At 55.0% G+C, this 21,288-nt stretch overlaps 2 protein-coding genes across 2 annotated transcripts; both read right to left on the bottom strand.

Annotated features, from left to right (window-relative positions):
* Positions 1–615: 615 nt before the first annotated feature.
* On the bottom strand, positions 616–1,942 carry LOC113488924. The gene is made up of 2 exons (XM_026864353.1): positions 1,262–1,942; positions 616–1,219 (listed from the first exon to the last, which is right to left on the bottom strand). Exons 1-2 carry the CDS (start codon positions 1,874–1,876, stop codon positions 899–901), a joined length of 936 nt encoding a protein of 311 aa, XP_026720154.1. The 5' UTR covers positions 1,877–1,942; the 3' UTR covers positions 616–898.
* Positions 1,943–2,063: 121 nt separating this feature from the next.
* On the bottom strand, positions 2,064–21,282 carry TBC1D22B (TBC1 domain family member 22B). Its single transcript, XM_026864352.1, has 13 exons — positions 21,211–21,282; positions 16,621–16,677; positions 15,362–15,675; positions 14,294–14,473; positions 13,722–13,792; positions 13,157–13,285; positions 12,633–12,698; positions 11,605–11,719; positions 4,131–4,237; positions 3,720–3,795; positions 3,276–3,403; positions 2,938–3,033; positions 2,064–2,464 (listed from the first exon to the last, which is right to left on the bottom strand). Exons 1-13 carry the CDS (start codon positions 21,264–21,266, stop codon positions 2,336–2,338), a joined length of 1,524 nt encoding a protein of 507 aa, XP_026720153.1. The 5' UTR covers positions 21,267–21,282; the 3' UTR covers positions 2,064–2,335.
* Positions 21,283–21,288: the final 6 nt, after the last annotated feature.

The following is a 21,288-nucleotide window of genomic DNA, read 5'->3' as shown; positions in this document are numbered from 1 at the left end:
ATGTGTATAAGAGACAGGGTTTGCTCAGTGCCACCGTGCAAGGGCTGTGACCTCCCCCCTCCAGAGCCCAGGACAGTGTCGGGGGGCCCGGCTGGGTGATGGGGACACGGGGGTGACAGGACACAAACCCTGGATGGGGACAGGGGCTGCGCGGCCACGGTGGGACCCAGGGGAAGGAGCTGGAGAGCCAGAGCTTGGCAATCAATTGTAACAAAGCCCGGGCGACAAAGGCAGGTAATTAGACTCATCCAGAAGTAATTATATTTGTTCCACTCTACTGAACTTTAAAAAGTAATTAACAGGGGATAGAAAGTGACTGGGGGGGGTTAAAGGTTTGTCCTCCCATAAGCTGCTCTGAGCCAGCAAACTCAGACACCATCACCAAAGATACAAAGAGGAGAACCTCCCCATTTTACAGGTGGGGAAACTGAGGCACAAGGGGGGGTGTGTGTGTGAGTGACATGCCCAAAGCCCCTCATGAGGCCAAACAAGGACTCACCACCCCCAACCCCACTGCACACACTTGCCAGACCACAGATCAGTTGTTGGGGTTGGGTTTTGTTGGTTTGTGGGTTTTTCTTTAATTCATCATGTTAAACTATGGACCAGCAGGTCTGTCTCTTGGCGAAAACAACGAAAGGCACACGCAGAAATAAAAGTAAAAATCCAAATGCCTGAGAAAAACAATTCCAGGTAAGGAAAACGATTTCTTGAGACACTGTTTGGAGTTTTATTGGCAACAAGGCTCAGCCTTTCACATGCTTGGCCCCAGCCCCGCTGCCTTTTCCCACCAGGAACAGCAACGGCAAGCGGAGGGATGAGGAACCTCCACACCCTGCCGAGACCCCCGCGGGAACGCCGGGAGAGCCCCGGGGGGGCCTGGAGCCGTCCGTCCCCCTCAGGCCCTCCCGCATCCAGCCCTTGGGGCAGACAGCGCCTGCCCACGGGAATTAAACAGCCCATTAAAACATTCGCAACTGGTTTGATTTAAAAGCAGACGGCGAGGAGGCCGCCGTGGGCCGGGAGGACGCGTCCGCAGGGCCGGGGAGCGCCGGGGGCGGCCAGTGCTGGATCCGGGGTCGTTCCTCCCCGGAGAGTCCCGCAGCGCCCGGAGGGGCACGTGCCAGCAGCCGACGAGCCCCCGATACCCTGTTTTACCTCGACACAGCTCTCCCCTGCTTCCTGCTGGGAGCTCCCTTGGCCTTTCCAAACCCAAATCCTCTTTGTAGGAGAAGCCTTGAGATATGTATTTGTCTCACGCCTCTTCCTGGCAGATCCAACACTGCAAAAACACCCTGGGGCAGAAATACTGGTGGCTCTGAAATGGTCCCCACCTCTGGAGGGGTCCAAAGCCCAACGCCGTGGCACCCAGGCGACCTTCCCAGGTGTGCAGAGGATGGGGAGAACAAGGGGTGCACGTTATAAATATAAAATCATTATCTGCTACAAACAGAAGACTTATATTGTACATCTTTGACCCATATACACAAGAACACAATATACACAGAACGCCTCGGAGGAGCGGGGGCTTTGCAAGGGGGGTTTTTGGGAGATGCTGCTCCCCTGCCAGCGCCCCCACGCCTCCCCCCCGCGCCGGAGGGGGCTGTACCGACAGCACATCAGTCACCAAAAGTCCCTTGTTGGTGTGTGGATGGAGTGGTCGTTCCCCCACCGCCGTGCCCGTCCCGCTGCCCCGGGGGGAGAGGGAGGTGAAGAGGATGGAGAGAGGAGAGAGAGGGCAGGCGCCAGGGGCTCTCTTGTGAACCCACGGAGTGCTTGGGGGCTCCGGATCCTCGGAGCGAAGCTCAGCCCTGAGAGAAACTTCTTGCCCTGCTGCCCTCGGTGCGGGGAGGGGTCTCTGATAAGGCATTTTCATCTGGGAGTTGGAGCAAACGGTGTCGGAGAGAGAAGGGAGCAGATGGGGCAGCGCACGTGGCGGCAGGTTAACACGAGGCAGCGAAGCCAAGGTGGTCCCAGACAGAGAAGCCCAGGGCAGGGGGTGGAGTGGCAGGAGGGCTTCGTCCTCGGCTCAGTTTCTCTGTTGAATTGTCCCCCGTGTCCTCCCCGAGCCCCTTCAAGCCTCTGGGCCCGGCTCGAGCTGCCAGCCCGGTGTGAAATACTGACGGTGGTTGGAGTGGCACATCCAGGCGCAGGGAGGGGCAGACAGGCACGCGTTAAAGAGTTAAGACAAGAGTCGATGTGAGCTTTGTACAGCGAGGAGCAGCTCCCGGCCGGAGTGTCCGAGGACTTGGGATGACAAAAATGCCACAGTGATCAGATCGGGCCAGGACAAGGGGGTGGGCACGGGGCAGAGGAGGGAGTCGTGCCCTGGCACCTATCGGCGGTAATGATTGGGGGCATCTGCAAACATGTACTTGAGTCTGTAGGCTTCTGCGAGCAGGAGTCCAATTTCTTCGTTACCCCAGTGTATCGTGGGCAGGTTTTGTAACAACATCAGAAGGCCCTGAAAGAGGGGAAGGTGCTCAGTTTGGTACAGATCCAGAGCAGGCTCGGGGCCGGCACGACCAGAGGCAGCAGCACTCAGGAATTTTTGCTCACCACATATGCAGGTCCGAGGGGCTCGGAGTTGGCATTAAAATGTGCTTGTGTCTAGATCTGAATCACTGAAACACCTCAGACACCCCCAAACCCCCTGAGATACAGGGTGCTACCACAGTGCTACAGCTGGCCACCCAAAGGCAAACACGAAGGGATTTACCCTGATGGAAGCTGGAGCCCAGGGAAGAGCTGCCCAACAGCTCGGTTCTGTCCTGAGCACTCGGGCTCAGGAGTTACTTTTAGGCAAAGCTCCTGAGAGCGGATGATCTCGGAGCCAGCTCTGAGGTGACGGGTTGACCGTATCCACGCTGAGCTCCCAACCACAGCAATTCCCTCCCTTCTACCCCCAGGGAATTACCCCCAGCCCGAAAGACTTACTTGGAAGTCTTCCTCATCTAGGATCTCCTTCCGCCACTTGATCAAGAAGGCGGCGCAGACGTACAGGTGGAAATGGGAGAACCCTTCTGGCTCCGACTGTGGACAGCAAAACCCTGGGTCAGCTCCTGCAGCTCAGCTGGATCACGGCCTCCCTGGACACTGATGTTCTACCGGGCCACCCACCTCCCAGCTGGCTATAAATGTCCCTGGGCCACGCTGCTTTGCTTCCCTCATCTCTGCAGCTGCACGGTGCTGCCAGAAGACCCCCGTCCCCCTGTGTACAGGGAATCAGCCCCACAGTGACCCCCAAGCAGGGAGGGCAGCGGGAGCCCACGTACCTGGTAGGTGTCCCAGAGGCGGATGGTGCAGCGAAGCGGCAGCTCCCTCATAAGCAGATTGTTCATCCAGCGAAAGGCAAACTGCAGGTATTCGACCTCGTACTTCCTAAAGTGATTATGTACCTGCTCTGAAACAGCACATTTCACTTACACACCTGGGGACCACGGTGCCCCAGCGCCTGCACACGGTCACTGCCCCCAACACACCAGCTTTCATGTGCTTTCAGCTGAGTCCTTGTTCTCCCAAACGCCTCCGCTCCTCACCCTGTGCTGCCTGGCCAGAAAAACCCAGTCCCCAGCAGGTTTCTGTCTGACCCGACCCTGCCCTGCTTCCATACGTGTTGTAGGCGTCTACCCCTCCCCTGAGAGCACTACTTGCAAAGGAGGCCTCCCGCTCTTGTGACAGAAGAGCCTCCAACCTGCTCAGATCCCTCTGTCTCCTACCATCGATCCGGCTGACCAGCTCCTCCAGTGCTTTAACTTTCTTCTGGATCCCTGGCTGTGCAAAAGTGTAGTTATCCTGCAGGGAGAGGCCACAAGTCAGCAGCAGCAGCACTAACAACAGCTAGAAATGACCAAAACCAGATGCCCAGCTCCACAGAGAGATCACCGTGAGCCAAGGAGCCACAGCTCTTCAGCACCAGGATCATCTGCCTGCTGTGAAGTCCCGAGCCCAGACAGCACCCACTGAACAGCCACAGCATCTTATTTCCCCAGGATTTTACCCATAGATTTAGCTCAGTGAAGCAGCAAAATCTCCCTAATGCTAGGACATGCAGAGAGCTCACCCAAACGCAGAGAGATGACTCTGCTACCCCAGCAAGGGACAGAAACCTTGTGGCCCCAGAGGCTCACCTGTATCCCGTCCAGCAGCTTGCTCATGCACCAGAAGCTATCGGCTTCGATGCTCCGTAAAACATCCTGTGACAGGTTTGTCACATCAAAGTTCTCCACGTCTTCCTCTGCAGAACAGACAGGGAAGAGCATCAGGAGGATGGGGGGACACTGGGAGGCTCACGGGACACACCGAGGGGCTTTATCAAGCCAAGGCAGGGCAAGAGGCACTACAGGGCTCCCCGAGTGATGTCAGCATCCTGCCTGGCACAGAGCGCAGCACCCGCAGCACCCAGGCAAAGGGCTGAAGGACCCCAGAAGACTTGGTGGCTGTGATATAAACCCAGCCCAGCTCCTCAAGGGGCCGTGGGAGGTGCTGCTGTTGTCTGTGCGGGCGAGGTCTGTGCATGTTGTCTGCGCAGGCGAGGTCTGTGCATGGACAAAGCTCCCAGCATATAGAACCCCTCTTGCTGGAGCACGTCCCACCCTGTGTGACAGCAGGTCCCTGCCAGCTGGCAGCACCACAGGGAGAACTGGGAGAGGTGAATCCCTCACTGCATCCAGAAACCAGGAGAGGAAACGCTGCCCTTGGCCTGGGGCAGCACAAGGGAGGTCACTTCCCCCTCCCAGTCAGATTCATCAGCATGATCCCAGGACCGAAGAACAACAGAGGCACCTGAAAAGCGGCTGCCAACTCTTGAGGACCCATGAGAAAGAACTGCCAAAGCCTCAGAAACCCCTACAGTAGAGTAGGACTCTCAGGCACAATTGCAAGGACCCAAAAGTGTGCAAACATCTTCCTGGAGAGCTGAAAGGCTCCGAGATAAATCCAGCACAGAGCCTGACAGCACGGCCACGTGAAGAGAGACCTCTCAGCTCCCCAGAGCTTCTCCTCCTCCTCGAGCCCAGCTGAAGGAGAGCTCCAGCAGACAGCAGCCCCATGCACAGAAGAGCCTTGCTGTGGGGGAAGCTGAGATGTGTGCAAGCTTGTTTTTCAAACCCAGTGGAGTGAGGGTCTGAGAACACAAGGGTTAGTGGCAGCTCTGTCCCCAGAGGGTACTCACAGAATCATCTTGGTTAGAAAAGACCTGGAAGCTCCTCCAGCCCAACCACGAACCTAACCCTGACCGTTCCCAACTCCCCCAGATCCCTCAGCGCTGGCTCAGCCCGACTCTTCAACCCCTCCAGGGATCCCGGGGACTCCCCCCCTGCCCTGGGCAGCCCATTCCAACGCCCAACAGCCCCTTCTGCACAGAAATCCTTCATCAGAGACAGCCTGACCCTGCCCTGGGCAGCTTGAGGCCATTCCCTCGGGGCCTGGCGCTGGCTCCTTGGCTCCAGAGACTCATCCCCCCTCTCTGCGCCCTCCTGGCAGGGAGTTGCAGAGGGCCAGGAGGTCTCCCCTCAGCCTCCTCTTCTCCAGACTGAACCCCCCCAGTTCCCTCAGCTGCTCCTCATAAGACATGTGCTCCAGATTATAATCAGAGTGCAAAAGGCTTCCCTTGCTTTTTAATGGGCTTATAAACCCCCAGGAAGGGCAAAGAAGAGACCAGATGTCTCAAGGGTGGGACGGTAGTGATGCTGGCTGAATTTGCAGCAGATATCACCTGCTCCAGGCCAGGCTCACCTTAACCTGGAGGCTGTCAAGGGCAACAGGCACTGGAAGGCAGTGGAAACTGGGAAGGAGACAGGCAGGAGACACAGCTCTGGCCCTCCTGGCTCCACTGACCCAGCACCTCCCTCCCTTTCCTCCTCAGGAGGAGAGCACGCATCACGCTGCTGTCACGCTGCTAAATCAGATCAACCCATGCCAGAGCTAAACTGGCCCATTTCCAAATGCAGGGGTTTGGAAATCCTAACAAGCATCTTTGATCTTCCTTGGAAAAGAGCAAGAGAGGGACAGAATGGGGCTCAGGGCTGGAGGCAGGCCACCCCCTTGGCTCGGATACGCTGCAGGGCAGCTGTCACAGGCTGACATGCTGTGAAAACCAGCACTCACAGATCCTGCCCCCAAAAGTTTGGAGCCAGCTGCTCCCACCTCTGGGGCAGAGCTCAGCTCTGGAGCAAACTGTCACCAGGAGCTTTAGGGACAAGCGAGGGCTTAACCCTGCATTAATATGACAATCTTGTACTGCAGAAAGAGCAGCAAAGCTCTTTTCCAGCTGCAGGTCATCATCCAAAACTATCACTCTTCTGCCGGCTTCTCTACAGCCACTCTCAACTGTTCCAGGTAATGAGAAAGGCAGGCAAAAATCTGTTTAATACCCATTTTCTTCCTAGATAATAAAGAAAAAGAGGATGGGCAGGTGAAGGAGCAGGTCAGGGCCAGGTGTACAGCCAGGACTGGTGGGAGAGGCAGGCTCAGGCACGCAGCAATGATTGAGCCTCGTGCAGAAAACCTCCCTGTGCAGCTCTAGGCATGAGGACTGAGATGGAGAAGGGGATGTGGTGACCTGCCCAGCTGATGGGGAACACCCTGCTGTTTGCACCAGTATGGGGACAAGAGGAGCAACCCTGTCTGCACCCCCATGTCAAAGCAAAACAGCGGTAAGAGATCCTCAGCATGAGCCAACTCACAGCGCAAGAAGTTTTGAAAAAACCTCCCAGGTCTCTGGAGCGTGTGGCTCAGCACAAACATCTGCTCAGCGGCATCATTAAAGAGATGCCGTGGAAAGGAGGGAGATACTCAACATATGGCTCTGACAGGGGCTGAAAAGGAGCCAGGGACACGGTGACAGCTGCCCGCGGCTGGGCTGGAGGCAGCCGGGACACCGCCAGCAGTGTCACAGGGTGCCCAAGGGCAGCTGCCGTTTGGGGAAAGCGAAGTTCCTGTGAGTGACATTTTGACAGGGCTCAGGGCAGACCCAGGAGAAGGGACATCACAGTGAGCCTGACTCAAACGCCAGGCAGCACAGAGCTTGAAGCAGAGGAGCCAGAGCTCCAGCCTCCCGCAGCCCTGCCTTCTGTAAAGGAGCTTTAACACTGCCCATATTCTGGCAGCTGGGGCTTAATGCAGGACTAGAGGCCTGGAGACCAGTTAAACCCAGGCTCAGCTCACAGCTCTGCACAGCAATGGGCAAGGCTGCACCACGTGCGGTCAGCGACAGGTCCAGGGCAAAACCTGGAGTTCAGAGCGAGCTGGGTCAGTGGCAGCGTAAGGAGGAACAGCCAGGCACAAGGCTCCCCCCTCCCCTTCATCCAAGCTCCACTTCTGCTCCTGCTTACAGGGAAACAGGGTCCTGATTTAACCAGGATTAGGATTTAGTAACAGAGCCAGCTAGGAATGAGCAAGATCAATACTTTCCATGGTACTGCTCCCCTCTACAGCCTTGGTGAAACGCCAAACAGGTCCCAAAGCTGGAACAATCCCTTATGCAAGGCTTTGAATGAGGGATGGAAGTGGTGTCATACACTGGGATGGGCAGAGAGCACAGGGAGAGGGTGCAGGGTCCAGCACTGACACTACCTGGGGATCCTGAACTCATTTCTGAGCTCTGCCCCTGCCATTTTAAACGCAAACACAAGCCATGAGAGCTGGGAGCAACTCAGGAGGGCTGCAGGACCTGAGCTGGGAGGCAACTTCAGCAGGACTCAGCATCCCTGTGCTTGCTGGGCCCTCTCTGGCCAGCTGGAAAGGGGGGCAGGTGCCGAGGTGTCACCCCCCTCCAGTTCCTGGAACCCCAGACTGTCTCTCTCCACCCTCAGCGCTCAGCTCTGCCTCCCAGCGGGGCTGGCAGCCCGTGCCCATCCCACCCCGAGGGCAGCAACCGCAGGCTGAGCTGCTCCTGCAGCCTCAACACCTCCCTGGAGCTCTTCCTCATGGCAGCACCAGCTGAAAACAAGCAGCGCTCAGCAATGTGTGACAAAGCCATCCATCAGCTGGGAGGTGGAACCGCTCCAGCTCCGGAGCTGGCAGTGGCCCAAGTGCCCGTGCTTGCTGCCAAGTAGCCGAGGCAGCCATGTTCGTGGGGGAGGCAGGTAGAGCATCACAGGAGAAGGTGAGGCAGCTTGCCACGCTGGGGGAAAGGGGAAAACACAGCAGTTAAATCTATCCCATCTGCCAAAGGCTCACAGCAGTCCGGAAGAAGCATGAGTTTTGCATCCAGACTGGGTGCAAGTACAAGAAAAGCAACTGGTCCCAGCTGGCACTGGAAAAGGGGGCAGGGGAGTTCAGAGACGGGGACTGGAAGCTCTGGGGAAGAGCTGCTTCTCCCTGCTTCAGCCTAGGTGGTATTTTCTGAAGCTGGTCAGAGGTGCACACACACTGAATGCAAGGCGTTGCTCAGAAAGCTTTTTTTTTCTTTTTTTTTTTTGATATTGCCATATCAACGGGACCCAGTCAGTCGGGCTAGGGAAAGGCAGGTTAATAACAGGGGTCATCAAGTTCCCAAAGAATCCCAGGGCAGCTAGAAGAAATAGTTTCCTGCAAAATGTTTTTCACTCACTGGTCTGTTTACCTCCTTCAGGAGGTGGAGAGGCATATACCCTTCCTCCTCACACTTTCCACAGTGACAATGGAAAGGCATCAAGTCAAAGACACAGCGGTGTGGCCAAACTGCTCTATCCACTACCTGGAGCAAGCTGTGCTTAATCCCTCTGCACACAAGGGCCTGGGAGTTTCCTGGGTTACTGCTGACTGACGGTTCATTGCTTGTGTCAACTTCAATGAAAGGAAGCTGCCAAACTGTTCCCTGAATGTGCCTGATAAGCTACAGACCATCCCCTACCCAAACCACCCACCTTTTTTCCATGGACACGTCCTAGCCTTTGGTGGGAAGCCAGACAAGCCCTCTGAGGGATGTTTTAGGCCTTGGCCTAGTAACTGATATATAATGGAGACACTGTCAACCAGACACATTAATCAGCTGATAAGCACCAAGGAGAGATTTTAATTGATCCGTAGAAAAGTTGATCTGTGGTCTGCAAATGCAACGGCTGCCCAAAGCATGGGATGATGGGTTAGAAGTCTAGAGCAAACTTGGAGATGGGAACTGGCCCGTTATCGGAGGTGAGATTGTTTTATGAGAAGCCACTAGACTGAACAGAAGAGCAGGGTGTCAGCCCAGCTTTGTGCTGAACAGCTAACCAAAGTCAACAGCTTGTGAACTCCCACCTCCGCCTGTCAGCTCTGAATCACAGACACAGAGACACCCCCCACGGTGCCTGGAGAGCTGTGATGGTCCTGCTGAGTCAGCTGCAGGAGACAGCCCTGCCAACGCTCCGACACAAACATCCCGGGGAAGATGGTGGGCAGCTGAGCAGAGGAGCCAGCTGGCAGCACGGTGGGTCCCTTCTAGCATCTTGCAGTCAACAAAACACCCGTTTGGAAAGGAGAGGAGGGGCAGCAAACCCAAGAGGCTTGAGGATGAAGCCAGTGGTGGTGCCAGCTCCCCAGAGCCAGCTTTCACAGGAAGGTGAGGGAAACTTTTCCAGGCCAGTTGTGCACACCCCATTGAGCGTGGAAGTTCCCTCAGATGACACAGAAGTGTACGAACCCTCAGGGCCTCTGTGGCCAGGGGCTGCCTGAGCCACACAGATCGTGCCTTTTCCCAAGGGGGATACAGCTTGAAGAGCAGCATTTCCTCTGAACAGGAGATCCCCCACAGAAAGGCGAGTTGTCCCTTGGCACGTGCTGCACAAGGATTATCAAACCATGCAAGGCCTCTTCTGGCTCTCCTGCTGCAAGGACTCGGGTGCAGCACAGACCTGGCTGATCCAGGGAGCCTGAGCATTAATGATCCAACACAAAGAGGCTCCAGACCCTGCCCAGCATCAGCTCTTCAGGGGCCTCTTCAGTCAAAGGCAGCTGTAGAGAAGAGCTGATGCTCCAAACCAGTGACTTAAATCCTGTTGCAAAAGGGGTTACGTGACACTGAACACTGCCAGTTCTTTCCCATGTACATTCAAGGCAATTACTGATCTTGCCCTTAAATTCTGACTGCTACACAGCCAGACCAGGGAGCAGGTAGCCACTGAGACAGCTTGGGACCTCAAGACTGGCTTTGGACCCCAGTCTCTGGGGAGAGAAGGGGGATCCATGATGTTGCTTGGCCAAATTCAACTCAGTGGGTCTTACGCAGAGGGATTTTTTTTTACTCCAACACAAGTTTCAGAGATAGCTGGAAACAGGAAGGCCACATTCAGAGAGGAAGCTTCAGCCAGAGGAAAAAAGAGCCCTGGAAGACAGTGAGAAGCACGACCCCAACAAGAGAGGGACACGTTCGATGCAGCATGAACTCTGCAGCCACACGCAGAGAGATGTGAGCCCCAACACTCAACACGGGACGGGACTGCAAAAAGCCACACCAGGTACCCACAGGCAGCTCTGACGCTTCAGACCAGCTCCCTTCTTGCATGGAGAACTCACCAGGCACAGCTCTGCTTCTAACCCAACAAACTGATCCTGAGCAACCAGCCTCCATCAGGACTAAGTGTCACCAACGCTGCTCAAGGAAGAAGGCACAGAAAGACACTCGAAGGGCACCTGCTCAGACCCAACCCGAGAGGCTCCCGACCTCCCTCCCAAGAAAGGGAATTCCCTCCAGCTGGTAGCAGAGCCACATTTTGTGCCTTCTCCTTCAGGCTATGAGGAGCAACAGCACTTCTGAGGGATCAATCCTGACCACACCAGCTACAGAGTGTAAACAGAGGTGGCCTTCCTCTTTGCAGGTCACTACTAGCTTCCAAAGCCTCAGCTAGGGAGTGGAAGCCTGCTGCTGACTTCAACAAGCTTTGGATTAGACCTTAACAGTATCTGTTCAAAAGAATTTCTCTGTCACTAATACAGTCTTACAACTTCCTTTTTCCTTCTATCTACAGTGAAAACCAAGACCCCTGGGATTATGGCATCTCAGCATTAACAGCAACCCCAAAACACAGCTAGAGCTGGAGAAAGAATAAAAATGCTATGGGTGGAAATTACTTGATCTCCAACTAAAAGCAACTGGCTGACAAGAAAGCCAAAAGCAGCAGGGAGAAGTCAATTTGCTTTCTGAAACTCTCAGCTTGAGAAACACACCTGTATTAGCAGCACGGGACAGGAATCTTTATTTAAATAGTTTATTTTACATTCTCAGCAGGGTCTCTTTATGCTTCCCTGACTCCTTTAGAGCAAGAACTAGCTCCAAGCACAAGCTTTGAGAGCAAGACCCTTCCCTCCCCAAACTCTGTATATCAGAGCTTTGCATAAACTCCCTCAGTGCCTAAAAGACCCCATTCTCCTCCAAACTGCGAGGATGTTAAATACATTCAAATGCAAATCCACCCTTAGCACTTCAACTTCCGTGGAACTCAGCAAGGTTACGAAACTGAATTCAATTTAACCAGGCAGCACAGATACAGTAAGAGGTCAAGATGCATCAGCCTGGTGCTGAAGGAAGAACACACACCTCATCCCCTCCAGCAAGGCAAACTTGTCTGATGCCAGCGCTTCACACCATTTCAAACACCGTGGTCAAGAGTCAGCACCGTGCTTCAAACAGCAAAAGTCACTTACCAACATACTCAGAGAGGAACACAACAAAGAACGGAGTGACCAGGTCATTGATTCCCTGCACATAGCCGCTGGCTGGGTGTCGAATGGCCCAGATAAACAGGATTCTCTCAAAGATCTAGGGAAGAATGAGGGAAAGCAGGTACCTGCATTAGCCGTGCACAAAGGAAAGGCAGAAAAGCATAACTACTAAGCTCAGGGAGCAGAGATCATGCGCTGACAGGCTTTTCTGCAGCAACACGGGTGAGATAAGAAGCATGCAAGTCCTAGGAGAGACTCTGGTATGATCCACAGATCCCCCACACAGGCCAGCCCACACCTCTCAGAACAAAGCAGGCCAGGCTCCTCAAAGCCGTTGTTTGAAGAAGTGCAGATCCAACTTCTCAAGATCCAGGTGGCTTAAGACCCTTCCACCCATAGGGCAGGGCTGCCCCTTAGCAAAGCAGCACACCTTGCTGAGTGTCACATGAAAAGCCAAGGCTGTTACCTGTTATCAGCACAGTTCTTCGGGCAAAACACCACGGGTTTGGATACTTCCCAATAGAGCAGCCCCCCTCCAACAACCAGTGTGTTATTTCCAGGCTGCCCCAGCCCCAGGACACTGTGCTCTGACATATACACACACGCTGAGCTCATTTCTGAAGAGGACAGATGCTCCTCACACCTCCTGGCCACCTCTCAAACCCCTCCCTGCCTGTGTTTCTCACATCCTGCTTCACACACAAGAGGTTTCGTAGCAAAACACAACTGATCTCCTCTGGTTCAAACACCTTGAATTTGTCTCAAAACAAAAGCTTCAGGTCTTTTACCAATTGTTGGCTACATCACACCACAAAAGAGCTGATCTCATCACTCCTGAGCTCGAAGTCTGTTTTCAGAAACATGGGACAAAGTTTCAGCAGGTATTCACTGGATCAGGAGCTGTCAGCCAGGGAAGTTTCCCGCAAAACCAACTTGCTCGTGGCAGTGCTGGTCTAACCCCAGACACACCCCATGGCAAACGTGGGGCAGGAGCTTTGCTCCCCTCTTACCTCCTGGACGAGTGGCTGCTGGAAGAGGGGGATGAGTGGGTTGGTCCTTGGAATGTCGATGTGGATCTGCAAGAGAGGGTGGGTTACACACACCAGCCATGGTTTCCAGGGGCACAGTAACTCCTCACAGGCTAACAAGATGGGAATCCACCCCTCAGCGTCCCCCCAGGCAGGAGCTGCACTTGCTGACAAGCACAGTGAGGGCTGCAGGTGACGGCTGCACTGAGAAAAATCATCTACAGTTTAATCTCCAGCCTCCTCTGCTCAGGTGTGGGCAGGTGCCCTGAGCTGGGAAAGAGCTGGGGTCTCAATTCTAGTTAATAGGTCGATTTAGGGAAGGCTTAAACTACTACCTGTAATAAGACAGACAGAAACAGTGTCCTGTCCCCAAGGAGAAGACTCCTGATAGCTACAGTTACAGGAAGACCCTGCATGACCTCAACCACACAGACAAGCAGCAGCCAAGAGGGAGGAAAGGGATGTAACCCAGGCAGAAAGCCAGGCAACGAGCAGAGGGCTTGTACCTGTCGGTAGGTGTCTTGATGGTGCTCCTCGTTCCGGGAATCATAATACTGCTGGATGAAGCCAAAATATTCCTCCCGCTTGCGCTGCAGGGTCAGCTTTCGCCGCTCCATGTTTGCAGGGAGATAACCCTGGGGCAGGAAAAGCTGTGTCAGGGCAGAGCCTCTCCCCTCACCACAAACCACCCCCTGAAATCCTGCCAGTCAGCTGTGCGCCTGGAAGCATCAGGCACAGAGACTCAGGAGCTGGGGAAAGAGCTTTCATGGGATCTGGCTTTCCCAGTCCCTGATGCCTTCACTGATCTTGGAGTGACCCAACTTCATGGGATTCAGTTTCCCAAAACAGAGGGAACTACACATTCCCAGCACCAGTCTGGGCTTTGTGCTCACAGAGGATGTAGCAGTTACACTCCCCAACTAAAAAAAAAACCCTACAGCTCACCCGTCGGCTGGGCACAGATACAAGAAGAGCAAACCTGGTTATGGGACACAACGAAGGTCTAGGAGCACATGTCCCTGGCTCGGCACATTCCCCCCAGAATCCTGCGTCACAGCTCCAAGTACTCACTGAGAGGAGACGCCACGTCACGGGCCGGACCTCTCTGGGCACACCGGGCCAGCTGCATTTCCTCAGCTCATCTGCAAACGGACAGTGGTGGCAATGGATTAGATCCTAGGCACGTCCAGGCACCACTACACCTAGAAGGAGAGGAAAGCCCAGTCTGCTCCTGCAGGCTCTGGAGACACTTGAGCCTCCTGGAAGGCTCCACATCAGCAATGACGGGGGACACGTGTCTGCAGCAAGGGGAGGAGAGACGTTTTCAGCTCAGTCTGGGCACAGGACTGGTGGCTGCAGGGGCTCCAATCCTCTAGAGCCTCAGTTCTCATGCAAAGCCCAACAGCCCCCAGTGATCACAACCATCATTTGCGAGATGGAGAATGACTAGAAACGTACTGGCAGCTGGTGGAGGACATAACCACCTGCCAATAGAGCAGTTTGTGCAACTATCCTGCTTGGAGCAACTGCAGGTAGTCACTTTATCCATGCCAGAGCAGACTTGACTGCAACCTGAAGCAGGCAGCAGGCCCCCTCTGCCTTCCCCTTCCCACCCACAGGCACCCCCGTTTTGCCACACTCACCCAGATCCGTGTTGTGGCTGGAAAGGAGCTGCCGAAACTTCTCCAGGCGGGTTTTCTCCCTCACAGTCATGGGAGGAGCACCCGAAGCGTTTTGGTCAGAGATTCGGGCGACGAGCGGAATGACGGGCCGAAGGGGAAGGGACTGCTGCTTCTGAAGGGGGGTCCGCACACAGGCCTCCTCTGCAAGGAGCAGATGGTGAGGTGGGGACAGTCTGCACCTCTCCAGCCCCACCTCACTCTTCTGGCCACTGTCAGAGACCTGCTGCTGCAGATTCTACCCCTCTCTTTCCCAGTCCCAGTAAACAGAGCACCGCTGGCCCACTCTGATGGATCAGCTGGTTCACAGGCATCTGTCGTGGCTCTTCCATCATTTGCCCCCATTTCTCCCTCCCTTCCTTCCTCCTGCATCAGACTGGCTGCCAGGGGATCAGAATTCCTTCCTCCCATGGGAAGCCATAGGCAGAAGGGCACAGGAGATGAGGCAGAAGGAGCTGTGGGGATCCCACAAGAACCAACCTTCAGATCTGTTCTGCTCACTGCTGATCTAAATAGTGATCAAGCTAATTGACAGCGCAGAGAGGAGGGATCAGCTGCCAATGCCACCTGCTGGCAGCAGGGACCTGCTGGGTAACTTCCACAGCACAGGCAGCTGGCTGGCTGTGAGCAGCAGGGGCTGATGCTGCCCAGTTCTCTGCCCAAACTGTCCCGACCTGGGGTCAATGGGACCTCATCCAGACCTTTACTAAGAGCAGCACACTGGGCCACAAAGGAAGCAGAGGGTGAGCAACCCTAAGCAAGAGTTTAACAGATTTCCAGAATCCCTCAGCACCCAGAACACGGGATCCTCTGGGCCTGTACACAGGACATCAAGCATCAGAGGAGACTGAAGCATTAAGGCCAGACCTCCAAAAATGGCTCCTTGGGGTACAGGATACTACAAGGAGGTGAAAGCCTCTGTTGAGCTTACAGGCTCTTGCCCATAACACGCGAGTAGCAGCAAGGGGCTGAGTTCAGCAGTGAGTCAGGGGAGCACCAGAGCATGAGGCTGCTCCTGAGGATGGTTCTTACCAGCTGTCCTGGAGAGCTGGGCCTCGCTGCTGGACTTGATGACCTTGCAGTTGCTGGGCACATCGTTGAGAGTGGACTGGGCCCGCTCGGGTTTTGCCCGCAGCTTGCTGTGGTTCTCCAGAACTTGGGCTGCCGTGGCCTTGGCCACTTTAGAGTTCAGAGTTTGCAAAGAAGAAGAGGAAGAAGAGAAGTCCTCATCTTCATCATCACCGATGTCCCAGGCATCGCTGGTATTGCGGGCAAACTCGTGAAAGCTGGAGGCCTTCTTGCTTTTCATAGGCAGCGCGTTGGCCTTGGAGCGGTCCTTGATGAAGCTGGGAGCCAGAGAGAAACAGTATCAGAGCCATGCTGTCAGACCACCCCATTTTCCTTCCTTCCCTATGTCCTCACTCCAACCCGCCAGTCCCTTCTCCCAGTTTCCCTGTTCCTCCTCCCAAACCCACAGAACGTGTTAAGTCTCTCTGGGCTGTCTGCTGACGGGAGGCAGAGCCCGAGCTGGTACAATGGCAGGGCACGGAGGCCACAGTGCCAGCACACAGCTGGAGAGGTGCCAGGCTTCCCAGCTCAGAAGGGCAAAGGGGAGAGACGTACAACTCCTCCAGCTCTGCCTCCCCCCACCCTAGAGAAAACTGGTGGATTAACACCCAAAAAAGTCTTGTGACCTGGGGAGAGGCATGTCAGGAGTTAGAGACAGTCTGTGCTTGTGGATGTTCCCGATACAGCTGCGATGGCTCCCAGCAGACAGGCCAGCCTGGTTCTTTTCTCAGGCACAGGAGGAGCCTTTGCATTTACCCTTTAGCTACAGGAGTCAAAGTCCACCACCTGAAGCGTCACAGAAAAGGGGGAACCTTCACCACTACACAGCACGAGATAGAGACAAGGAGGCAGTTCAGATCAGCTCTGCCTCTTCCTGCCAGGAAGGGGCTGCGGTTCTCCAGTCTCGCAGCTTTACCTCCTCTTCCCTTAATTCTTCCATCTCTGAAGGGGAGCAGAGGGCTCAGACACCACTGTTTAAAAAATACGCCTGCCTCCTTTGATGTGGCTGGTACGATAGGGATTTCTGGCCATAAAGGACACCAGCAGATAAGCTTTCCCTGCAAGCTTTTGCAGAGCTCAAGGCAGCACCACACGGCACTGCTGCCCTTCTCCACTTGAACATCACAGTGCCAGAGGGTGCCGGAGACCTCTGCTCACTGCAGGACTGAGCAAAAAACCTGCAAAGCCCCGTGGCCTGGCACCTCCAGAAGATAAACACTTACTTTTTGGTGAGCCGGGGATCCAGCGGAGGATGCTGTGCTCCATACACAGGCTGAATGCTGCAGAAAAGGGAAAGAAAAAAGATGACAATGCAAAAAGCCACAGAGCACCCACGAATAATCTCCTCAGCCTAGTCTGGGGTTTCACTTCTTGCCTGTTGTTGGGAGCTGAATACAGACCAAAAGCAGCTTCAATAATCCTCTGTCTTCAAAGCCTTAGATCCAAAGTGCCACATTCAGCTGAAGATTTGTTCTTTGCAGCAGCAAAGAGAAGCCTTGTTTAAACTCTTAGCTCTCCCCAGCCTGAGCTGGGATTTCAGATCTGCTCTTTTCTGCACCACCCATTTACTCTGAGTGACCACGTGTCTCAGTTCCCCTGCCTTACACACTGATGTTCATTTTCTTTTCCATCAAGAGGATTTCCAGGTTTGGGAATTCACATTTCCGAGCCCTGTGGGACAGGGAAGGACTCCAGCCAGGGACACTGTGGCTCTTCTGCAACACACCTGAGGGACTGAACCCCATGCTGGCTCTCAGGCTTGCAGCCAACGCTACAGTACACGGTTTGACTGAGGTCCAAATCCCAGCTTAATCAACTACTTCCTATGTGGCCTGAAATGAGTCACATCTCTGTCCCTCAGCTCCCCTCCCTGTGGAAAGGGACCCATGGGACAGGGAGCCTGAGGGCTGCAGGCACTACATGGGGAGCAACATCTCAGAGAAGAGCTCCTAGATGCATGTTCATCATTGGTTGTAGAGTCTCTGGATGCAAGACAGGAATCCTGGGTTATTACCTCCATTTGGGTAACAATTCACAGCCACCCCACTCTGAAAAACCATCTCTAGAAAACAATTCCTCTGCATCCCCTGGTACACAGCACAGTCCTGCATCCCACAGCAGAGACAAGGGCCCATTCAGAGCTGGCACACAAGGGATAGGCTCCTCTTGGGTCAACAGAGCTGGCCTGGTTTCCAGGAGCTGCAGATGGTGCCCAGCAGTAAAACGAGCAGAGCCCAGCCACGTAGGAGGGGGACGGCAGCCTGGTGCAGCTGGAAAGCGTGCTGGGAACCAGTTGATGCAGGGGAGGCAGCAGCGACAGGCCCAGCTGGCAGGGAGAGATGCAGAGATCCAGGGCAGAGGCTGGAAACAACACAGCACAGAGAGATCCTGGTGGCAAAGCCCGGCGAGGGGTGGGCTCGCCGCCGCAGCAGCCGTCCCTCGTGGCTGGAAGCACTGAAAAGGCTCACTGTGTTTACCCACCACCGATCAAGCCTAGGAAAGAGTTTGCTGACTAATTAGCATCTAGGAGTCAGGACAGCTATTAAGCAGAGGCACCCCCGTGGGTGGGCATAGCAAGCAGATTATCAAGAGTAAGAAAAACAACCCCTTCAGATCAGCACTGCTTCCCAATGACTCATGGCAGCTCCTTGCAGCAGAGGAGCCGGCAGAGCCTCTCCGATCCCCAGCACCAAGCTCGCGCCGCCTTGTGACAGCAGCCACAGCGCTGCTCCTCTCTGTGCAGGGGTCCCTGTGCTGCTGAGGGGTGACTGCTTCGATTCACATGCGAAGGCCTGAACTTCACAAGCTGAACGAACGATGTGTGTTCGAGATAGTGGAGGGGATGTGGCAGCCAGCTCTGGGTGAGGAAACCCCTTCCTGGGGCTCTGAAGCAATCTGCGGATGCCTCCGCTGGCTAACGGCCGATACAACGGCAGAGGGTCCCACCTCCCAAGGAGCTCTTTTTATAGAATTTGAACTCAGGCTCCCCCAACAAAGCATCCTGAGCTGATCTAAGCGCACAGCCCATCAGACACTGCTCCCACACAAGCAGCTCAAGATGACAGTCTCATTTCCAGCAGGGTACAAAGGTAGGGCTGAACACCCCCAGCCTGCCTCGGTGAGCTCAAACCGCTGTATGAAGTGTGTTCCCCCCGTGTTTGTCCCACCTTTGTGGATTCACTGCCCTATCCACCCATGCAGAAGGTATAACAGGCTGGACAGGAGGTGTGCAAATGGTCTGAGGTGTGCAACAGGTGACTTTTAAGATACACGAGCACTTGCACAACTGCCAGACAGCAAGTTTCTGCCGTAATATCTGTAGTACCCTCAGCGTCTGATCCTGCTCCTTTACTCACATCCTTGTACCCAACTCCCAGCACATCCTACAGCTCCACACAAAGGTGCATTACCACATCCTACCTTTACAGCTGAGAAAATTGCGTGATGCCACCAAGTGATGCTCAGTAACTTTATTTACCCACGCTTGTCTGGTTTTCCCTGACGCAGCTCGGCTAGACGAATCTGCTGTCTCCTAGTTTAACTCCCTGTCTGAAGCTGTCTGCGCCCGACTTGTGCATGGACAGAAAGCTCAGGGCAGGCACTATCTCTGAGCAAACACACCACTGGGTCAGGAGCCAAGAACAAGGCTGACTCTATGCTCCCAAACTGACTGGATGAGTCCCCAGTCCTGTCTCAGTTTAAGCTTTTTAAGACAGGCATTTTTTGTTACCTGTATGTTCAGTGTCTTGTACAATGGCTGTGGTATCTGTGTTACAACGCTCATGAAGAGATCATCGTGGGGTGTAGGTTATTGACACTGCACATCCATGAAACCTCAGTGCCACTTTGGACACAGAATTATTCCTAGCAGATTCTATTTCTCCCCTTTTAAAACAGCATTTGAATACCCTTCACTGAAGGCTGGCTGCCCATCTCTAAAGACCAGGAAACAAACAACCCATCACACAGAGGATAAGACACTAGACCAACCTGTCAGTGCATCCCCAGAAAATTACTGGGCTGAGAATTCCCAATGCAAAAAAACACAGGGCGGTATTGGAAACGTGAAACAATATTTACTAGTTCTGCCACCTTAAATCTGCAGGAAAAAAAGCACCACCTAAAAGCTAACACAACTAAGTGACCAACTACAGAAAGTGTCATGGAAAAGGAAGCTAAGACAGTCTCCAAACCTTTACAAAGCCTCCCTCTGTCAGCTTGTCAGGGCAAAGAAAGGAGAGAGCCAAGAATCTGTGTGGGAATATCTCTCAAAGCTCAGACAAAAAAGAGAGCGAGCTTCACGTCTAGCGACCATGGATGCAGCACGTCCCACCTCCACCTGCCGTGGCTGTGTTGCCCAAGCCCTGTCGGTAGCCGTCCCTGGGAAGGATGGGCATGCAGGAGAGCTCGGGGTGGTAGCAAGGCTCCTGGACAGCAGCCAGTTAGGAGCAGGGGAGAACTCTGCCAAAAACTTGACGTTGGAGTGTATTGTCTAGGCAGGAACTGGCTGCCTCCCAGACCGGTTCACCTGGTTTGAGCTTTCCAAGCCGAAGCTTGAAGTCATCCACTGCAGAAGAGAGATGCTGTCTAAGGCCACCAGCTGGGAGCAGGGCCATGACCTCCATGGGAGGGACGGGAGCAATCAGGAGACAAAATGACCCAGGGAGAGCACAACATTTTCTTCTCCTAAGAGCAGGAGAAACACATAGCACTCGTTGCTTTCCCTTTGCTTGCCACGGGCCTGGACTGTCCCACCAACCTGAGGGAGCCGGTGCAGCAACAAAGAACTGAGTGAAAGCACATTAGAAAGAGAGATTTAACTGGCCCAGCAGGATTTAGAGCCAACTAAGCATTTCAGACTGCGTCCGCACACCAGGAGGGGAAGGGCAGGGTTCAGATAAGGCAGATGAGAGCAACTGTGAGGAGCACCAGACAGGAACAGCACTTGTGAAAGCCTCCCCAGAGAGGTGGGTGCCCTGTGCCCATGGGAGCCTTGCTCCAGAGGCCTTGTAGGGAGCATCTCCTTCATCACCACCAGCCTCTTCTTCCTAAACACCACTTGAATCAGACATTTCACTTGTTTCTCCCATCCCCGGGGTGAGTGCGGAAGCCTTGACAGGAACAGGGACATCATAGCCAGAGAGAGGTGTACACAGAGGCGCCCCACAGTCCCTTGTGTCGAGTAGAGGTGGACCAGGAGTGACAGCCCGCAGAGAGGATAACAGAGGGGCACACGCGTTAGCAGGGGCACCTGTTTGGGACAGAGTTGCTGCCACCCAAGGCGACATCTCTAAGGGCCTTGGGAAGGGATGAGCTTTCTGCAGTATCTGTGGAGAGGAGGATGGTACGGCCCTGGCTCCGAGGCCACCCCTGACCCCCTCCACCCTGCTTCCCATGGGGCAGAGGGTGCACACAGAGGTCCCCCCCAGGGCCTGCCCTGCCCTACAGACGAGGGGGCGATCCTGACACTACCCTTCTCTTATACAAGGGGATTTCCTCCAGCACAATTCCCCTGCCCCACTGCCCGAGGTGCGCTTGGCATCCCCCCTACTGCAGAGGGGAACCCCAGGGCCCCCGGCCAGCTCCCCTGGCCCACAGCCGGGGTGGACACCCCCGGTACCCCCCACCCTTGCAGGGGGTACCCCAGCCCCACAGCCTGGCAGGGTGCTCCTGACAGCCCCTTCCCGAGGCAGCGGGGCTGCTCCAGCTCCCCCACCCAACGCCCCCCCGCTGGGGAGAGGAGCTGCGGCCCTTGCACCCCTTCCCCGGAGGAGCTGGGGGGTAGGGCCGGGCCGGGCCGGGCCCGCGCTCACCTGCCCGGCAGCTTGGCGCTCCGCTTCCAGAACTGCCTGCCGCTCTCGGCCGCCATGGCGGAAGGGAGGGGCGGGCCC

The sequence above is a fragment of the Athene cunicularia genome (assembly GCF_003259725.1).
Source record: "Athene cunicularia isolate RWA chromosome 26 unlocalized genomic scaffold, athCun1 chr26_part2, whole genome shotgun sequence".
NCBI classification, from domain to species: domain Eukaryota; kingdom Metazoa; phylum Chordata; class Aves; order Strigiformes; family Strigidae; genus Athene; species Athene cunicularia.
Note: the sequence above shows the minus strand (reverse complement) of the source record. Positions and strands in the feature narration are given on the sequence as shown.